The sequence below is a fragment of the Felis catus genome, chromosome X (assembly GCF_018350175.1).
Source record: "Felis catus isolate Fca126 chromosome X, F.catus_Fca126_mat1.0, whole genome shotgun sequence".
In the NCBI taxonomy this organism is placed as follows: Eukaryota; Metazoa; Chordata; class Mammalia; order Carnivora; family Felidae; genus Felis; species Felis catus.
The window spans coordinates 106,342,751-106,363,820 of NC_058386.1; the positions used below are offsets into that span (position 1 = coordinate 106,342,751).

Sequence of the window (21,070 nt, forward strand, 5' to 3'; positions counted from 1 at the left end):
AAGTCATTTAAAATTTAAAAAAATTTAGGGGCACCTGGGTGGCTCACTCAGTCAAACATTTAACTTCAGTTCAGGTCATGCTCTCTCTCACAGTTCCTAGGTTCGAGCCCCACATCAGGCTCTGTGCTGATAGCTCAGAACTTGGAGCCTGCTTTGGATTCTGTGTCTCCCTCTCTCTGCCCCTCCCCTGCTCACACTCTTTCTCTCAAAAATAAATAAATATTAAAAAAAAATTTTAAGTTAAAAAAAATTAAAAAATTTTAGTTATGGGGCACCTGGGTGGCTCAGTCTGTTGAGTATCCGACTTCAGCTCAGGTCATGGTCTCCCGATTTGTGAGTTCGAGCCCCACATCAGGCTCTGTGCTAACAGCTCAGAGCCTGCAGCCTGCTTCAGATTCCGTGTCTCCTCCTCTCTCTGCCCCTCCCATGCACATGCTCTGTCTCTTTCGGTCTCTCAATAATAAATAAACGTTAAAATTTTTTAATTTAGTTATAGCCATAATTTTAAACAAAATAAGTAAAACTCCCACTTCCTCAAAGGACTCTTGTTGTCCATACAGTGTATTACTGTACCCTCAATTTGACAGGGAAGAAAAATGAGTACCCAAAGTCAATTAGTGACACAGTTGGGATTTCAGCTTCAGAATCCAGGAACTCAACCACAATCCTACACTGCTTCTCAAAAACAAGAGTAGCAGTAGCAACAGCAGCAAATACAATGATGAAGATTATGGTACTAATAACCTAGCAGAATATATTAAAAGATAACACTTGTATTAGATCTTCTGATTTACAGCAAATTTTACTCCATAGCAGAGCACTGTAAGAGTTAAGTGCCAGTGGTTATCTTATTTTATTATCATTTTAATTTTATTTATTTTTTTAAGTAATCTCTACACCCAACATGAGGCTTGAACTCACAACCCCAAGACCAAGAGTCGCATACGCTTCTGACTAAGCCAGCGAGGCTCCCCTGCCAGTGTTTTTTAATAATGGTTATGGGGAGAAATGCTAATTTGAGAGTCTAATGGTTAAGGTAAAAGGTTACCTTCTGTTTTTCTCTATAATCTTCTCCTTCAAACTTGTACAAACTTTGTTCAGTGTCCATTCTAAAATTTCTCAGAGAAGATTCTCCCATTTTCTGCAAGCGTTCATTCATCTCTGCGGTCTAAAGTTCAATACATTGAAATTAGAAAATTATCACTGAACTGCTTATAAAAATCTGTGGACTCTCTTTTTAGAAGTCAGGTTTTGACATGAAATATCCAATCGGTTAATTTACAAGGTAAGAATACAATGCTAACATTAAGTGAATATAAATTTAACTTCAAGTATTTTAAGTATTTAAATGGTTATTCAAGTATTCTCTATTAGGCTTTCTTTAAAATCTTTTATCACTGAAGATGTAGTCACACTTTGATTTTAGTCTACTCTTACTTATATTTGAAATTATCCATAATTTTTAAAATAAAAGAGATAAATTCAACACAAAACTATAATAGTCTGAAACAGCTTATTAGACTTTAACAAATGATCCTTTAATATTTCATGAAATGTTCACAAGAGATTTTCATTCAATGCAATTTATCAGTAGATAATTTCTAATACAGTGCAAAAAAAAGGGAGTTGTAAAAATGTGGTCCTGATAGATGTGATTAAAAATGAAATTTATTTGGCTTTTAAGTAAATATCAACATCATTTTCAATAAAAATAAGGTATAAGGTCACTCAATTTTAAACTCTACTTCTTAGTGTTTATCGCCAAAAACTAAACTAAAAAACCCTAAACCACCTCTGGATATCAATCTACAAATCCTTAAAACAGGAATTATTTTAAACATACATTTGAAATGATGAAAATACAAGAAGCATGCCGAAGTACGTTGATGTTAAAGCAATTCATCATGAAAACAAATGCCATTTTAACAAACCTTCTTTTCCCCTCTTTCTAGGAGAGTTGTAATATCTTCATCTGTCAGCTCACTTTCTTTAGAAGCAAAAACGTGGGTGGCTCCATGACGTATCATTTGCAACATTTCCTCTTTTGCCAGCTTATTAGACTGTTGGTCAATGAGTCTTCCTAATAATAAAAGTTGTGTATTTTCAATTATATTCCAGAGAAAGCACAGCCTCATAGTTCTAACCAGACACTACCACATTTAACCATAAGTCAAGGTTTATGAGAAAGAACAATTAGTGAACTTTAAAGTTATATTAATGAACAGCCCTACCAATTTTTCTTCTACCATACCTTCTATTTCAATAGAAGTTTTTCTGTAAAATTCTAATTTTTAAAAAAGGAAGAACTTCTAAGCTATGCCTCACTGACATTTTAATTGCTTCCAAAAGTAGTAAATTATCCCATAATTTATTGGGATTTTGAGTGCAAAGCTATTTTGCATCTTTGTACTTCTGAAATTAAATTTCTTTATCTTAAAATGTGAGTCACACTGACAGATGTGACTCTAAAACTCAGAAGAACAGAAATATTTTTTCATGTTCAAACTTCATTTTTCAGATCAAAATTTCTTTCTACCAACAGGCACTCTCTAATACCTGCTTAAAATGTTTTAACCTAGACATTTTAACTGCTGCTTAATATCAGAATCTTCAGAAGACATGCCATTGGCATTCACCTAGAAGGTAGTGATGTTCAACTATCTACTCCATACATTACTGAATACAAGGCTTTAAATTAGAAAGATTTAAATTAGCACTTATTAAAAAAAAACTGACTTTTTTCCTCTAAATTTGCAAATTTTTGTCAACTTTAAAAGTAATCTCCTTTAAAGAAAATTGCATGTGTTTTTGCAAAAAAACACCTAATTGAGTTTATATGTTTAAATACCTTGTTGTATAACAATTGAGTCAAGTCTCAGTTTTATCTCTGCTCTTTCTACAATCCTTTCTTCAACAGTGTTGTCAGTGATGAGACGGAACACACGTACTGGCTTCTTCTGACCAATTCGATGTGCTCGATCCTAGTAGAAAGAATCCTAATGTAAGATATTGGGTATTCTGGATAAAATATATAGTATAGCCATCATATGCTATAAAATGCTGGATATAAAATTAGTTTCTGAGCTCTCTAGACCTGTCACTTTTTAAAGAAGGATGATGACAGGTGGTGGTGACTCAGTCGGTTGAGTGTCTGACTCTTGATTTCAGCTCAAGTCATGATCTCACAGTTCATGGGATCAAGCCCCACACTGGGCTCCACACTGACAGCACGGAGCCTGCTTGGGATTCTCTCTCTCTCTCCCTCTCTCTCTGCCCTTTCTGTGCTCACTCTCTCTCTCAAAAGTAAATAAGCTTTGGGGCGCCTGGGTGGCGCAGTCGGTTAAGCGTCCGACTTCAGCCAGGTCACGATCTTGCAGTCCATGAGTTCGAGCCCCGCGTCAGGCTCTGGGCTGATGGCTCAGAGCCTGGAGCCTGTTTCCGATTCTGTGTCTCCCTCTCTCTCTGCCCCTCCCCTGTTCACGCTCTGTCTCTCTCTGTCCCAAAAATAAATAAATGTTGAAAAAAAAATTTTTTTTAAATAAAAAAAAAAGTAAATAAGCTTTAAAAAAGGAAGATGATGAATATTACGAATAGCTACAGATCACTGTGACCAAAAAAATCTGCAAATATTATACTATACCATTAATGGAAAACTTCCAGAAAGACAACAGCCAAAGCCCCTGTAAGATGAGGACTAGAGGGAGTTTATTAAATAAATTTACGCCACTAAATACAAACATCTTCCCCACTAGCAAGAAATTTTGTGAGGGGCAAAGTAATTACCAAGGGTTGCTGTGGTGGCAAAGTTAGCTTTATTTCATCATCACGCAGTTCCTTCTGTTTATGGAGACAATTCAGGGATGTAAAGGGTCATAAAAATTAATGGTATATCAAAATCCTTACTATCATGGTCTATAATTAGTCCTATGATTTATAGTTGGTAAAGGTGACAGATGGCAAGTACTGATTATATAAAAATAGCTAGGGAAGTGTCTTTAAAACACAGAAGCTGCTAGGGGTGCCTGGGTGGCTCAGTCTGTTAAGCATCTGACTTCAGCTCAGGTCATGATCTCAGGGCTCATGAGTTTGAGCCCCACATCAGGCTCTGTGCTGACAACCCAGAGCCTAAAGTCTGCTTCAGATTCTGTGTCTCCCTCTCACTCTGCCCCTCCCCCACTCGTGCTCTGTCTCTCTCTCTCTCTCTCTCTCTCTCTCTCTCTCAAAAGTAAACATTAAAAATATAAAAATAGGGGCGCCTGGGTGGCTCAGTAGGTTAAGCGTCCGACTTCAGCCAGGTCACGATCTCGCGGTCCGTGAGTTCGAGCCCCGCGTCAGGCTCTGGGCTGATGGCTCAGAGCCTGGAGCCTGTTTCCCATTCTGTGTCTCCCTCTCTCTCTGCCCCTCCCCTGTTCATGCTCTGTCTCTCTCTGTCCTAAAAATAAACGTTGAAAAAAAAATTTTTTTAAATAAATAAATAAAAATAAAAATGTCCTGATGGTCAATATGTTTCAATTCTCTATTATAAAAAAAAAAGAAGGTGGTGGGTGCACTCCTGAGTTTTGGCCTCAAAAAATATAAATACAAATATATAAATACATTTTTAAAAAAGGAAGAACTTGGGGCGCCTGGGTGGCTCAGTCGGCTAAGCGTCGACTTCAGCTCAGGTCATGATCTCGCGGCCAGTGAGTTCGAGCCCCGCATCGGGCTCTGTGCTGACAGCTCAGAGCCTGGAGCCTGTTTCGGATTCTGTGTCTCCCTCTCTCTCTGACCCACCCCGTTCATGCTCTATCTCTCTGTGTCTCAAAAATAAATAAACGTTAAAAAAAATTTAATAAAAAAGGAAGAACTTCGAAGCTATGCCTCATTGACATGACTTTAATTGCTTCCAAAGAGAATAAATTATCCCATAATTTATTGGGATTTTGAGTGCATAGCTGTTTTGCATCTTTGTACTTCTGAAATTAAATTTATCTTAAAATGTGAGTCACACTGACAGATGTAGCTCTAATTTAGTAAATGACACCATGATGAAAAGGAAGAGAAATAGCTCCTTGAAAAATTTTTTAAAGAGTAGGATAGTTTAGTTTTGTTTGAGAAAGAGAGAAAGAGTATGTGTGTGCACACATGCAAGCAGGAGAGAGGCAGAGGGAGACAGGGGCAGAGAATCTTAACCAGGTTCCAAGCTCATCACAGAGCCAGATGCTCAACCAAATGAGCCACCCAGGTGCTCCAAAAGGGTAGGATTGTTTCTAATGCCATCCTTAGGTAGCAAACATTTTCCTGGAATATATTCTTTTGTTACCTTTTTACCTCCTCACCTCAAATGTTTTATTACAAAAGGTAAAATCATATCTCTCCCAATTTCAGTGCTAAGGATTTTAATATATTTACACATTAAGCAGAATTAATACTGACAGATTGACTTTTTAACCCTTTTCATTAAGACGTACGTATTATGTCCCCTTCAATATTCAGGAATGGGAAAAAATATTACTGTTTCATGATAAAAGCCAAAATAAACACACAAATACTATCATTGGGTCTGGGGTATATGTGTGTTTGTTTTTGTTTCCTTTTTTGTTTTGCAACTGGCACAGCATCTTTTGTTTCCCAGGATAATCTATTTCAACATCTTGAAAACCTCCCAAAAAATAGTTACCCTTTTATCATTATTTATGTCTGTGCTGTATATATTAACAATAATATTCTGAGCTAAGATAAATGTCTGGCGTCATTGAAAATTACTAACCATAGCTTGTAGATCAACCTGTGGATTCCAGTCTGAATCATATAGTATAACCACATCAGCACTTGCCAAGTTAATTCCGAGACCCCCAGCTCTGGTACTCAGCATAAAGATGAATTTGCTACTATTAGGAACATTAAAGGCCTCTATTGCTTCCTTTTTTAAATTGACATAGGAGATGAAAGAAAAAGAGAGAAAAATAACATTTTATTACCACAGTCCTTAAGAAAGAAACATTTTTAACATGCATATACAAAACCCCACTTTATAATATTCTTCCATCTCAAAAATGTTAAAGCAAATGCCTATATATTGTACTTTGTGAATTACTGTAGAAAGTATATTACATAAAGTTCCTAATCTTTAGAAGCTTACATCAATAGAGACAAACTCAGAACAACTGCACAAAGTAATAAATATTTTATTTAAAGTAATAATAGTGAATATGTTTTAATTGAGAGCTGAAAAATATCTAGGAAGTAAAATGTCAGCTATCTCAACTTCATTCCCATTACTTTATATAGGATTAATAAGGAAGGTATAGTTTAGAAGATCAGCCAAGAGAGAAAAAGGTTCAGGATGCAAATGAGAGCAATGGATAAAGGTGAGGCTAAGTAGATTTATTTCCATATCATGAAAAGGGGTAAACAGGGAAGTAATGAGGAAATTCAGGAAGGTAATCCAGGGATATTTAGTAAAGAGTCTTAACAATTAATGGGATGCTAACATCTAAACTATATAAAGATCTCATACAAATTAATTAGAAAGAAAACACTAAGACCCCAATAGAAAAATGAGCAAAAAGAAAAAACAGACAACTCACAGAAGAACAAATACAAATGGCTAATAAATACAAAAATAATGTTCAATCTCACTAGTAAACAAATAAATGCAAATTAAAACATAATACCATTTTTTGAAGATTAAAAAAATGATAATACTCAATGTTGACGAGGGGGCGGTGAGACGGGCACTCTCATACATTGCTGCAGGGAGTGTAAATTGGTACAACCTTTCTGGAAAGCAATTTGGCAATATGCATCAAGAGTCTTAAAAATGTTCATACCCTTTGACCCAGTAATTCCACTTCTAGGAATTTATCCTAAGGAAATAATCAGAAATGTGCACAAAGATTTATGTATAAGGACTTTCACTTTAGCATTATTTATAATAGTGAAAAATTGGAAACAACCTAAATGATCAACAATTGGGGAATAGATCATTTATAGTACATCCACTGGATATATATTATACTTAAATTATTTACAATAAATTTTATTACTGATATAGGAAAGTACAACATAATGCTAAGTAAAATGTTACCAAACTTCATATATAGTATATATAATTTAACAGCAATTACTTATATATGTTATATATACAAAAAGAGATTGGCCAGAAATACTTTTATTTTGCAAATTTCCTTCAGCAATCATATATTACTTTCATAATCAGAAAATACAGGAAGTTATATTTTTAATGAATGGAATGGCATGGTCAAAAGTTGCAGCAGAGGTGACACTCACTGCCGCAGTCCATATAGCATGTAGAGGGGGCAGTGTAGAAAGCAGCATGGTGTAGTGAGAGGCAATTTGGTGTAGAGGAAATAGCAAAAACCTGGTGTGAATCATTATCATTCATTACACATGTGTTTCTAAGCAAGCATTTAACCTCTCTGAGACAGTTTCAAGTGGAGAAAATTATACCAGAAAATTATACTTTACTGGAATGCTAGAAGAATTCAGTTGGAACTATACATTGCCTAGCTTCAAGTAGTTGCTTGACAAATGTTATATCCTTTCCCTATAACAGTGAGGAGGCCAATTAAGTAAAGGTTATAGGAAATGAGTCAGAGAATGACCAGAGTCTTAGCTAGCTGAATTTACCTGTACCACTGAAGGGCAAATCTGACAACTACTGAAAAAGAACTGTTAACAGCTGGCAAATAATGAAAGTAATGAATCAAATATGGTCATTTCCTCCTTACTAGGGAAATAGATGAAATGATTATGTGGACAGCAGTATAATGGGAAATGGGGGCATTTCCAAAAAAAAAAAAAACAGCTCTGCTTTGCTGTATCTGAAGTCTAACTACTATAGTTAGTAAACTACTAAAGTAAACTATTATAGATCAGGGATCAGTGTAAACTTTGAGACACCCATTATTTGCAAATGTTATCAATGGGTAGCAGGTTAACCCTGAATATTAAAAGAGCCTGTGTGTCTGCTATAGGCCCTATCCTATGCTATGAACCAAGCTTCAATAAGTAAGCACACAAGGGACAGTGTTCACTGAAGCTATGGAAGGAAAGAGACATGAACTAAGAGTCTTTGTAGCCTGAGATGGGGCCCTAAAGTTGAGGTAAAAGGCCTGTGTGCAATTTCCTGACAGTGTATCCTGCATGACACAGTTTAAAAACTATACTCACACCTATTATATCCAATGATCCTCATAACATTATCAGAAAAAAAGAAGCCTAGGTATTAACATTACCCTAATAATACAGTTAAAAATACTGAGGCTCAGAGAATTAAATAGCTTGCATATACTACAAAGTGGTGGAGTTGGTGTTAAAATTTAGGTCTTCTGAAACCAAGTTCAATGCATTTTCCACTATACCATGAAATCACAATCTTTGCCCAGAGCAGCAGAATAGACTTAAAAGAGAAGTCAAAGACATAGCCTTGAAGGACCACAGAAAAAAGAAGATAAATTAGCAAAGCCCTCCTCCCCCCAAGAAAGTGCTTTACATTAGACCCATGACATTCAGGAGGGATAATCTAAAGATCTGTTAATAATTCCTTTTGGGAATTCTTACAGGCTGAGAAAGATACTGGGTGCTAGTTAGCTTTCCTCACCAGCTAAGTGACTCATTCCTGTACACCAACCTTTTAGTATTCCAAGATCCAAATGCATGATAAGCACCTATACCTATGCTTATCCAATTTCAGTTTTACAAAATCTCTCTAACACTGAGATTATTCCCTTTACAAATTACTGTTTCATGAGTCTTTAGGGTTGCTAATAAACTAGAAAAATCTCAACTGTTAAACTCCAAAATGGCGAGGGTCTACTGTAGGAAGGAAATCAAGAAAAGTAAGATACAGAATCAGAAGTTAAAAAGTAGGATGAGAAACAGTAATCAAAAGGTTAGAGATAGCAGTGGTTAGAGGAGGTAAGGGTATAATGGTACAGTGTCCTTTAGATAAGTAAGGATGTCTTTGACGATCTTGAAAAGGATGATGTGTGAAGAGTCAGTGTAATGGGAGCCAAACTGAAGATCTCAGACAGAGAGACAGAGGTGTTAGTGAGAAATTCAATGCACCTAGCTTAAAAAAAAAAAAGTCAAAGTTCAAAACTACTGAATGATGAAAAATATGGATTAACTGAACTCTGAATTTGAAGTTTTTTTTTTCCTCACCTCTCTTTCTTCATGTGGGGTTTGTCCATCCAGTCGACAGTACTCATAACCACGCCACATACAATAATCCTCCAGAATGTCCAGCAAGCGAGTCATCTGGCTAAAAATGAGAACCCTTGAACCTAAAACATTTCCCCCCAAAGAGCAAGTTATTCAGTTTGTGTAAAACTAATTTGAAACTTACAAAAATAAAAGTAAACATCACATGTAATAAAAATGCATAGTGCCTGAACACTCCACAAAACACACACATGCACACACACACAACCTTCAAGGAATGCTATACAGAATTATGCATTGCTGAGTTATGCATTTTTAAGGACTTCAAAACCCTCCACACATACTGAGATTATTTAAAGTCTTCCTTTATTCTGTCCCAAGGATGAGTGATGGTCCACACTACCTTTCACTAGACTACTGCAGTAGTCTCCCAACTAGTCTCCTGTTTCTCATCTGTCATCCTCAGTGGAACCCAGATACTGCTTCCAAGGTTCTCCTTCAAACATAGAAGTCTGATCGTGCCAGCTGACACAGCAAAATCTTCTAGGACAAACCCCCTCCTCACCTTCCAAGTGGTCCAAAGTCCTTAAAGCATGCTTAAAAGGCCTTCTATAATCTGGCCCATCCAACTTTCCAGATTCATCAACTACCACTGTACCCAAATACCATAAGCTCTGCATTCCCTATTTTCACACTGCTGTTTCATTGCCCTAGATAATGTTTCCCTTCCTTTTCCCCATGAGTTACTCCTACACATTCTCCAGTTCTTAACTTCAAATGTTGTCTTTATGAAGATTTCCCCAACTCCCAGTATCTCAACTTACTTATTACTTACTTATTACTTACTCCCAGCATCTCAACTTACAAATTGCAACTATTCCTCTTCACTACACTATGAGTTTCTCCAAGGCAAAGACTGTTGTCTTACACATCTTTGTACACCCAGCCCATAGGACAATTCCTAGCAAATAATAAGTACTCAACAATGTTTGCTGAATGAATGGATGATGAGTAAATACGCAAAATATTATTTATACACAAGTCACTAATACAGTTATTTCAAGTGAATGTATAGATTTGTAACTCACCCTGTTCTTTCAGTTTGGCCAAGAGTTTATCAAGAACTACCATTTTACCACTATTGCTGACAATGTGCTCATCAGTGGTATAAGGTGGGCCAGGTTCAGCACCATCAAACAGGTAAGGATGATTACAACACTTTCGAAGCTGCATCAGAATGTTTAAGAGTCGCATCTTGTCCATCTTGCCAGCAGAGTTTAACACATCAATATCTTTCATCAGGATTTTTGTATACCTAAAATTTTAAACTATAATTAATCATTGATTATTAGAAAGGTTTAATGGCATCAAGCAATATCCCTTTGGTGATCAACATTGAGTCCTATTTAAATATAAACAACAGGTCTGACTTTGAGACTAAATCTGATCGCTAAAATCAAGAAACTTTTGAACATTTTAACGTGTATATTGCCCATAAACCTGTTTCCTCCTGCTTTATCCATTGCTACAAATTGCCATTAGCTGATAAGTATTCAGATAACTGTATCTGATAATTAACTATTCAATAACTACAATATTTGCTGAAAGATGGCATCTAACTTTTACTTGTTTGAGCTTAAAACTATCACAATTTCTTATACCTATATTCATAAGGCATTTTTTTCTGATCTATAAATGTTTTTCATTATCTTTTGTTGACCTTTACCCAGATGAAAACAGACCTATTTATCCACCTGAACAGCAATTAATATTTAATTATAGTAACAGCCAACTTGCACTGAGTGAAAGTGCCAGGTATCATGGGAAGGGCTTTCTATAAATTATCTTGTTAAATCTTCACAACAACTCTGAGGTAGGTACTAGAATCACCCCCATTTTATGAATGGAAATTCAGGCAGCTATGAGAAGTGAAACAGCCTACTCAGGACCACAAAAAGGGACAAAGCTGGAGTTTGGTCTTTTGTCTGAATCTAGAGAAATATACTCTTCACCACTACCCTATACTGGTCTCAGTAGTAGAGAAGTCATTATATATTATAAGTGACCTGATTTTATTTATATAAGCAACATTTTGCTTCTTTAAGCAGCATTATGACATAAGCATATCTAATTTGTGATTTCTTGTGACTTCTCTTGTCAATTTCCTGCTTTGCTTGTACTTATCAAACCGATTCAGCTTCTATTTTTGTAATACCCACAATCGCTATTCTCATCCATCTTATTATTACTTATTATGGTTATTACTATTTTCACTGATGCAAAAAGCAAAAATAACAAACGTGCAAGTGACATCAGCCTCTTTAACCCTGACATCAACTCATAAGCTAAGTATCATACCTGTTTTACAGAAGAGAAACTGAGGTTATAGAATTTGCCCAAGCTAAATAGCTACTAAGAGACGAAGCACTGTATTCAAATACAGGTGTATAGACTCAAGGCCGACATGCTTTCCCAAAAGCTAAATAAAATATTCACTAATTTTCTATTAAAATATTTGAAATACTTAACTTGCCATTTAAACATAAAATTTAAGTTTTGATCTAAAGGCATAACTGAACCACTAAAAAGTTAAATTTTAATAAATCCTTATACATAAATAAATGCTAATGGAAACAAAATAGCTCACCATTCTCGCTGCATCTTACTCAGTCCCAAGTAAATCTTTATTTCCTTTTTAGGAGGTAGGCTCTTCTCTACATCAGTTTTTATACGACGTAACAAAAATGGTTTTAAAACCTAAAAAGTGACAGTTTTCATAAAAGTTTATAAAATATCTAATATTATAAACTACATCTTTCATTGACAACACCCTAGTGTGAAATTTACTTCCCAATGCATAATCTGAAAAAAATCTGGCATCCACCAATGCCAGATGCCAATATTCTCAGTAAAAAAGAATCAAGTAATGGCCCATTAGAAAATCAGAATGGGGGAGGGTCGCCTAGGTGGCTCAGTTGGTTGAGCGCCAGACGTCAGCTCAGGTCATGATCTCACAGTTCTTGGGTTCAAGCCCAGTGTTAGGCTCTGTGCTGACAGCTCAGAGCCTAGAGCCTGCTTCAGATTCTGTGTCTCCCTCTCTCTCTGCCCCTCCCCCTCTCCCTGCCCCTCCCCCCTCACAAAAATAAACATTTAAAAAATTTTAAAAAATAAAATTGGAATAGGGAACCTAAATTAGATATTCTTAATTTGATGGCACAAAATACATTAAAAAGACAACAAGATTACTGACTACTGAATAGTCATAAAAGAATCTCTTTTTAAAGTTTATTTATTTTGAGACAGAAACTGTGAGTGTGGGGGAGGGGCAGAGAGAGAGAGAGAGAGAGAGAGAGAGAGAGAGAGAGAGAGAATCCCAAGCAGGCTCTGTGCTGTTAGCACAGAGCCTGACATGGGGCTCAGTCTCACGTACCAAGAGATTATGACCTAAGCTGAGGTCCAGAGTCAGATGTTTAACTGGGGCGCCTGGGTGGCTCAGTCGATTAAGTGTCCAACTTTGGCTCAGGTCATGATCTTATGGTCCATCGGTTCAAGCCCTTCGTTGGGCTCTGCATTGACAGCTCAGAGCGTGGAGCCTGCTTCAGATTCTGTGTCTCCCTCTCTATCTGCCCCTCCCCTGCTCACACTCTGTCTCTCTCCATCTCTCAAAAGTGAATAAATTTTCTAAAAAAAACTTTTTAATTAAAAATAAGTCAGATGCTTAATTGACTAAGCCACTCAGGTGCCCCAAAAGAATCTTTTTTTTTTTTAAAGCTGTTGTCATACAAGATTTGTTTTTTCATTTGGTATAGGAATAATTTTGATGGTAAGGAATATACATTTTTCCAAAAAAGACATACAGATGGCTAACAGACACATGAAAGATGCTCAACATCACTAATCATCAGGGAAATGCAAACCAAAACTGCAATGAGATATCACTTTACACCTGTCAGAATGGCTCATATCAAAAATACAAGAAATATCAAGTGCTGGCAAGAATGTGGAGAAAAAGGAACTTCATACACTATTGGTGGGAATATAAATTGGTGTAGCCACTGTGGAAAACAGTATGGAGGTTCCTCAAAAAAATAAAAATAGAAATACCATATGATCCAATAATTCCACTACTGGGTATTTACCCACAGAAAATGAAAACACTAATTTTAAAATATATATGCACTCCTACAGTTATTGCAACATTATTTACAACAGCCAAGATACAGAAGCAACACCGAGATGTCCATCGATAGATGAACAGATAAAGATATTTGTATATATGTGCATATATGTGTGTGTACATACACACATGATGGAATGTTACTCAGCCATAAAAAAAAAGGATGAAATCTTGACATTTGTGACAACATGAATGGACCTAGAAGGTATTATGCTAACTGAAACAGCAAGATTTTTAAATCTTAGAGGAAATCTGAAGTCAGAGTATGGATCAGAGTGTCACTAAAGGTAAGATAAAGATGTAGGCCTCTTCAAAATAGCTAAATATATACATGAAGAGAAAATGGTTCAATGTTAAGATACAGATAAATAGAGAAAAAAGGTGAAATAATCAGTGTATACCTGCAAGACAGATTCTATCACAAGAACATAATAGCACTACCGTCTATAGAGTACCTGCAATGTGCCAGAAACTGCACCATAAACTTTACAAGACTGAGTAATAAATCCTTACAATACATCCTTAATGGGAATGTGATTATTTCAATTTTTATTAACTTAACCAAAGTCATTTTGCCAGTAAGTGGTAGAAGCCGAATTCAAACCGACATCAATCTGATTCTACCATCAGCTCAGTCCCTGATTAGCTGTTGTGGGCCTAGACAAGTTCCTTAACTTTTCTGAGACTATGTATTCATCCATTCATCAAAAAATTATGATATATGTATATGACAAGCATTTTAAAATTAGGATAATGATACCTATTTCCAAAGCTGCTGAGAAAATTTGTGGTAGTACTTGTGTAGACCTTAATAACTGTAGATGTTAGTAAACAGCAGATATTATTATTAGAGATCTATGGGAGGTAAAGAAAAAGAGAGTAAAAGACAACTTCTGGTTACTGGTTTGGGCCACTTACATTTGTCTAAGAGAGGTTCTTAAGAGTTTAAACTGTCTGTGAGACATTTAGTCAGAAAGACTCAGAAGGCAGTGGGATATGTAGGAACTCAGCAAGAAATATGGAGAGAGAAACTTGGTAGTTATAAATAGATAGGTAGTTACTAAAACCACAGGAGTGGATGCCCAGAGAGAGCACATATGAAAAAGAAAGTCAAAGACAAAGCCCTACAAAACATGAAACTTTCAGGCACAGACTGAGAAAGAAAAGCCCATAAAGGAGCCTGATAGGAATGGCCAAAAAGGTAAGAGAAAATCCACTCTGAATCCCAGAAACCAAGTAGGAAATGGTTTCATGCAGGAGTGGTTAGCAGTGCTAAGCAGTACAGAAAAGACAAAATACTGAGCAAAAGGTATACCCTGAATTCAGCAACTGGAAAATGACTGAAGACCTTGCAAGGTAAGTTTCAGTTGTGTGGAATGGATAGAAGCCAGTGGTCAGCGGTTTCAAGAGTAAACAGGAGATCAGGTAGTAGACACGGAGAATATAAACTAATTTTTCAAGAAGCTGAGATATCAAGGGAAGAAACCAGAATCTCAGCTAGAGACACACAATGTTGAGAGTACTATTTTGTATATTTGTGAGGGTGGGTGGGTATGGGTATGAGTTTGGATTTTAAAATACTTCAGCGTGTTTACATGTTAGAAAAAAGAGCCAATATAAAGTGAGAGCCAGAAAATTCAGTCAATAAGAATGATAAATAATGGGGAAAGGTCCATAAGGAAACAGGAAGAGATGAATGAGATCCAAGGTTCATGCTGAAAGACTTAGCCACTGACCAGAGAAAACACCTCTTCCACTCAGAAAGAAGGTAAACACAGAGGCAGATATCCTTGGAAGATGGATATCCTTGAAGGAGTTCCTACCTAATAACTTCTATTTTCTCTGCTGAGAAAGGAGAAGGGCAGGGAGTATCCATGATAGAAGTCTTGGAGAGATTGGGGAAGGTCTGAAATAGTTGTTATAGGAAATTGGAAAGAATGTTATAGGCAGCCATGTTGAAGGATTGCTGACATCATCAAATCCCAGCTTATGTTACAGTACATGAAATCTGGAGTTGTTCCAACGTATACAGTTGTATAACCTTCTTTATCAGTGTTGAGAAGCCCCCAGTATAGAGCAAGTAAGTCTTCTAGTAAATGGTAGAAGCAGAATTCAAACCCAGAAGACAGAGACAGTTATAGTATTCTAGTTTAGGGTTTCCAGGGCAGAAATGACAGATGGACAAGAGAGAAAAAGAGTTTGGGAGTATTGGCAAAAGGGTGATTCAAGAGATTGAAAATGGGCTCAGTTCACTGATACAGAAAAAAGTAACCATAGGGGCGCCTGGTTGGCTCAGTCAGTGGAGCATGCAACTCTTGATCTTGAGGTTGTGAGTTCGAGCCCCATGCTGGGTACAGAGATTACTTAAAAATAAAATCTTTTTAAAAATTTTTTTTATTTTTTTAATTAATTTACTTACTTTTGAGAGACAGACAGCACAAGCAGGGGAGGGTCAGAGAGTAGGAGACACAGAATCTCAAGCAGACACCACACCATCAGCACAGAGCCCGATGCAGAGCTCGAATCCACGAACCACGAGATCATGACCTAAGCCGAAGTCGAACACTTAACTGAGCCACCCAGGTGCCTCACTTTTTTCTTTTTTTAAATAAAGGTTTTGGGGTGCCTGGGTGGTTCAGTCGGTTAAGCGTCTGACTTTGGCTCAGGTCATGATCTCGCAGTTCATGGGTTCGGGCCCCACACTGGGCTCTTTGCTGTCAGCTCAGAGCCCATTTCAGATCCTCTGTCCCCCTCTCTCTGCACCTCCCCTCCCTTCAAAATAAACATTTTAAAAAACTTTTAAGAAAAAAGTAACAACAGAAAAGAGGTAATGGATGGGGAGAAAAACAGGGGTCCAAGGACTAGAGGTCTCTGTATGGTAACAAAGTACAGGAGTAACAGGAATGAAGGAGTTAAAAGGACATAAGAAGTTGTTATCAAAGAATGGAAAAGTGTTGTCTTTTCTTAAGTTTATTTATTGATTTTAGAGAGACAATGAGAGTGAGCAAAGGAGGGGCAGAGAGAGAGGGAGAGAGCTCTGCCAGTGCAGAGCCTGATGAGGGCTCAAATGCACGAATCGTGAGATCATGACCTGAGCTGAAATCAAGACTCAGATGCTTAACCGACTGAGCTACCCAGGTGCCCCAGAAAACTGGTTTTTAACAAATGTGAGGGAGTCACCTGGATGAATAGATGACAGAGAAGAGAATGGGTAGAGGCTGGACCTGCAACATAACTTAAGCTTTAAAGGAAGAGTTCTATACATGATGGTGGAAAAGCAGTGGCTTAGAAGTGGCATGGGTGGGGGGGCATCTGGGTGGCTCAGTCTGTTAGGCATCTGACTTTAGCTTAGGTCATGATCTCACAGCTTGTGAGTTTGAGCCCCGTGCTGGGCTCTGTGCTGACAGCTCAGAGCCTGGAGCCTGCTTTGGATTCTTTATTTCCCTTACTCTCTGCCCCTCCCCCACTTGTGCTCTGTGTCTCTCTCAAAAAATGAACAAACATTAAAAATTTTTTTAATTAAAAAAAAAGCAGGGGGCGCCTGAGTGGCTCAGTCGGTTAAGCATCCAACTTTGGCTCACGTCATGATCTCGCGGTCCGCGAGTTCGAGCCCCGCGTCAGGCTCTGTGCTGACAGCCCAGAGCCTGGAACCTGCTTCGAATTCTGTCTCCCTCTCTCTCATGCCCCTCCCACACTCATGCTCTTTCAAAAATGAATAAATGTTAAATTTTTTTTTTTAATTTTAACAAGAAGTGGCATTGGGGAACTAGAAAAATACTGATGCCATCTTGAGACAGGCTGAGAATATAGTGGAGTTCATTTCCCAAAGAGGCTGTCAGAAAGGTTGGGAGAAGCAGTGAGACTGAGCCAAGAGGTAAACCCAAAAGTTCAAACAGATTCTACGGCCGTTTGTTTTCTAGCTGGGTTATATACATTTAATTACTAAATTTTCTTGTCTATTACTTACTGCATGAAGTCTTTCCACAAGTTTTTGATCACCAAGACAGTTTTTAGTGTCAAACCAAGAATCAAAGTCCTGTGGAGGGGTGGAAATTCTGCAGTAAGCACACAGGTGTTTGTTTGTTTGTTTTAATAAACTCAATATTCTATAAATTCTTATACAGTGATACAGCAGTAATTCATTTTAAAAGCACTTTCAAAAATATATTAACCATGATGGTCAATATTATTTACTTATGAAAATAGCTAAAATACTGGAGGAGTTAAGAAAATTTGAATTCCATGATACAGGAACTCCACCAGCAGGGTTTCCTTATAAGACTTTTATGAGGCTTCCACACACCATACTAGTATTATATCCAGTTAAAGAGTTAGAGTAGGAGTGAGAATATAAAATTGAAGGCACATAATGAAACTTTTACACAAACAATAAAAATGAACAAAAGCAAGATAAGGTATACAAACCAATGGATAGCTGAACTTGGTATTTTTTATTATCAATTAATAGCAGTAATGAGGAAAGCTCCAAAAGTCCTTAAATCGTTCAATTCGGTTTGCTGCACTAGCATAACCTTGTGTTAATGATAAAAACAATGTAAATCATACATTTACAAAATATGTTGTTTTTCGAATCACACATTATGAGCTCTTCAGTACTCACAAATATTAACGACTACAAGAATCAAAGATCATTTTAAAGACTCCACCTGCCAACCTAGTATGTAGAAAGCCCTTTCAAAGAAAATTTTGAGCTTGCTGTTATGAACTCAGCCTATCTCATATCTTAAGTTGTGGTAACAAGGAGATATAGGCAAAGTTTAAAAGGCAGAATAATCTCAAAGAAAAGAAAATCATTTCTCTAAATATCCCCATTTGAAAAATTTGTGCTTAAGAGCTTTTTTTCTGAGAACACCAAAACACACAGATAAACAGTTACAAATAAAAAAAGAGCTATAAATTTTATCTATATTCTATGATTGGAAAAGAGATCTGTGAACATAAGAAGACTGTACTTAAAACATAGGACTTAAACTTACATCTGCAGAATTAAAGACATCAGGCAATAAAAAGTTGAGTAATGCCCAGAGTTCATGCAGGTTATTCTGCAAAGGTGTTCCAGTTAGGAGCAAGCGGTTAGTTGACTTGAACTCACGAACAATCTCTGAAAGCTAGAAAAAAAATAATAGTTCTGTTAACATTATTTCATTTGTAAGAATGCTCAACATCCGGAGTTCTTTATCCAACCAATGCATTTTTTTAATAAATCTTGAAAATTATCTTTCTATAGAAAAATATCCTAGTTCAGGTGACACTGCCACAGTGAGTCACAACTGAACAAAATATTCTAGGCATTTTTACACTTATAAGAACGCAAATCATAGTCCTACCTGACACCCCTCCCTCACTTTAAAAAACTTATTTGGTCTATTTTGGGTCCACAGAAACAGTCAGAACTCCATGGAATCCAGGCTAGTCACTTAACACAGTAACATCTTTCTCCCTGCCAATTCTGTTCATCCACATACCTAGCCAAGTTCTCACTTGGCCTGGTGACAATTTTTTTTTAGGTAGGCTTCGCACCCAGTGCAGAACCCAATGCAGGGCTTGAACTCACAACTCTGAGATCAAGATCTGAGCTGAGATCAAGAGTCAGATGCTCAACCAACTGAGCCACCCAGGTGCCTCAAAGGCCTGGTGACAATTTCTAAGCACCAGAGTTGAGCCCATTTTCCCTAATATCTTAACTTTCTAAATATAAGACTATAAAAATTAAAGCACAAAGCATAAAAGAACAGTAATCTTATCAATACAAATGCATATTTTTATAATGCTCGTAAACAATTATTCTCTAACATGCATCCTTTTATAAGGTATTAGTCTCAATTTGAAGTTAGTATGATCTGCCTGGTGATTTTGCTCCAGTTCTGTCCCTGTTTCTCCCAAAGTAGCCCAGTAATCATAATAATCGATGCTTTTCCTATTGTTGATGGAGTTGAATAGCAAGAAATAGTGGTATTTTTCAAAATTTACACCATGCTCTAACTCACACAAATCAGGTAATTCCAGGAAATTATTTTTTCTAATCCTTATGAATACACATAAGGTAGAAGGCTCCTCAATAAAAATCAATGCAAATGCCTCTGGTATACAAATATTACCAAAATATTAAAATACTGTAGCATAACAGAGTTAGACTGCAACAGGTATAGAAAATGAACACCTTATTTTCTTTACATTAAAAACTGTGTTCAATTTTCATTTGTCTCATATTCAATAATTTAAACTTCAAATCATTTTTAAAATGGATTTTCATTCATATTCTGTGAATAAAATCAGAATCTTCCATCACATTTTTTCTTTTGAATACACAGAAGTAATAAACGGACATGGTTAGTTAAAAGAAAAGTTTAACAATGATATTGAAAACTGGCTTACCTTAGATTTTTCATTCTTTATTCTGTGAGCTTCATCAATGACTAGGTATCGCCAATGAAACTTTTTAAATACAGATTTTTCTTTAATTACCATCTCATAAGAAGTAACACAAACATCCCATTCTCCTGGCATCATTTCATCACGAATAAAAGCAGCCTAATGCAAAATAAAGTTCTTTATATTAAAATACACTGACATGATGATCACAGAATTAAAGCATCAAGAAAATACTAATAATTCTAAGAGCCCTCAGAATCATTTGGTCTCATCCATCTTAAAGATAGGAAAACCATTTGGTGTCATCCATTTTAAAGACAAGAAAACCAAATCCCAAAGACACATTATCTGGGTGGCATACTAATATCAACAAAAGAGAAGCAAAGGCTTCCCTTAACCGAGTACAACATATTCAATGAACTGGAAAAGTTCTTATCACCAGATGACAGATATTAGGCTCTCTTCATACAACAAATGGTCCAAAAAGACAGGAGCAAAGTAAACTGCTTTCTGAAAAGCATGTTCTTACTAAGGTCAAAGCACTACCAACTACTACCAACACAGTTTCAACAAATGAAAAGAACTCAGTATACATGAATGATTTCCACCTTTTGATCTCTTTTATGTTCCTTCCATTTCTAACAGGAATGAGTCATATATTTTGTTAAGGAGTCATGAAAGCCCATTAATGCTTTTGTGAATTCCCTGATATTGTTGTAAGACTACAAATATGATCTTATAAAGAGGACTTGCTCTATCTAGTACAGAGGGCTATTTAAGACAGTGAGACTATTTAAAACTATTTTTAAATCTTCTAAATCTTCATAGGCAGTGGCCAACATAGTAGCCAAGTTGACTGAGAGCATTTTTAACTTGTATGAACTGAATTTCAGATGTTATGTATGGGTCAAAATAAAACCATAGAAGTTAACAGGGAGCAGCCAAATCTATATTGAGAAGGTTCTGATTAGTACTGTAAATATGAAATTACAGTGCATAAACAAAATTAACTGTTCACTGCAAACTCATTATTTCATAAACTCACAGTTATGCACCAAACACACTGTGGACTCATTCAACAAATATTTACTGAGTGCCCTGATATCTACAAGGATTGTCTGGACTGAAGCAGAGGACAGAAAAAAGGCCTTTGTAGAGATCCCAGTTGCACTCTGGGAAGTGGTCATATTTAAAAAGTTAATTAAGACATTACAGAATTGGAGGCAAAATAAAGAGAACCAGGATGCCAGACTCCATTTGGTCTTGCAAACACCTTATCTTTGTTTGATTTTTTTGAAACACTCAATTTTGAAACTCCTACAGTTTCACGGA

General features: G+C 36.5%; 1 protein-coding gene across 6 annotated transcripts in view; it reads right to left on the bottom strand.

The window, feature by feature from the left end:
• The window catches only part of SMARCA1 (SWI/SNF related, matrix associated, actin dependent regulator of chromatin, subfamily a, member 1), a 73,019-nt gene that overhangs the window by 37,833 nt on the left and 14,116 nt on the right, over positions 1 to 21,070 (bottom strand). For 4 of the 6 annotated variants that reach the window (XM_004000877.6, XM_045050498.1, XM_045050497.1 and 1 more), the window contains exons 7-17: positions 19,742 to 19,897; positions 18,343 to 18,474; positions 17,313 to 17,381; positions 11,816 to 11,925; positions 10,257 to 10,483; positions 9,169 to 9,290; positions 6,813 to 6,848; positions 5,750 to 5,902; positions 2,849 to 2,981; positions 1,932 to 2,080; positions 1,049 to 1,168 (exon numbers count right to left, since the gene is read on the bottom strand). In XM_004000877.6, coding sequence (XP_004000926.1) covers positions 1,049 to 1,168; positions 1,932 to 2,080; positions 2,849 to 2,981; positions 5,750 to 5,902; positions 6,813 to 6,848; positions 9,169 to 9,290; positions 10,257 to 10,483; positions 11,816 to 11,925; positions 17,313 to 17,381; positions 18,343 to 18,474; positions 19,742 to 19,897 — 1,407 coding nt within the window. The remainder of the gene's footprint in view (positions 1 to 1,048; positions 1,169 to 1,931; positions 2,081 to 2,848; positions 2,982 to 5,749; positions 5,903 to 6,812; positions 6,849 to 9,168; positions 9,291 to 10,256; positions 10,484 to 11,815; positions 11,926 to 17,312; positions 17,382 to 18,342; positions 18,475 to 19,741; positions 19,898 to 21,070) is intronic. The other 2 variants (XM_045050495.1, XM_045050499.1) reach the window with 1 other exon arrangement.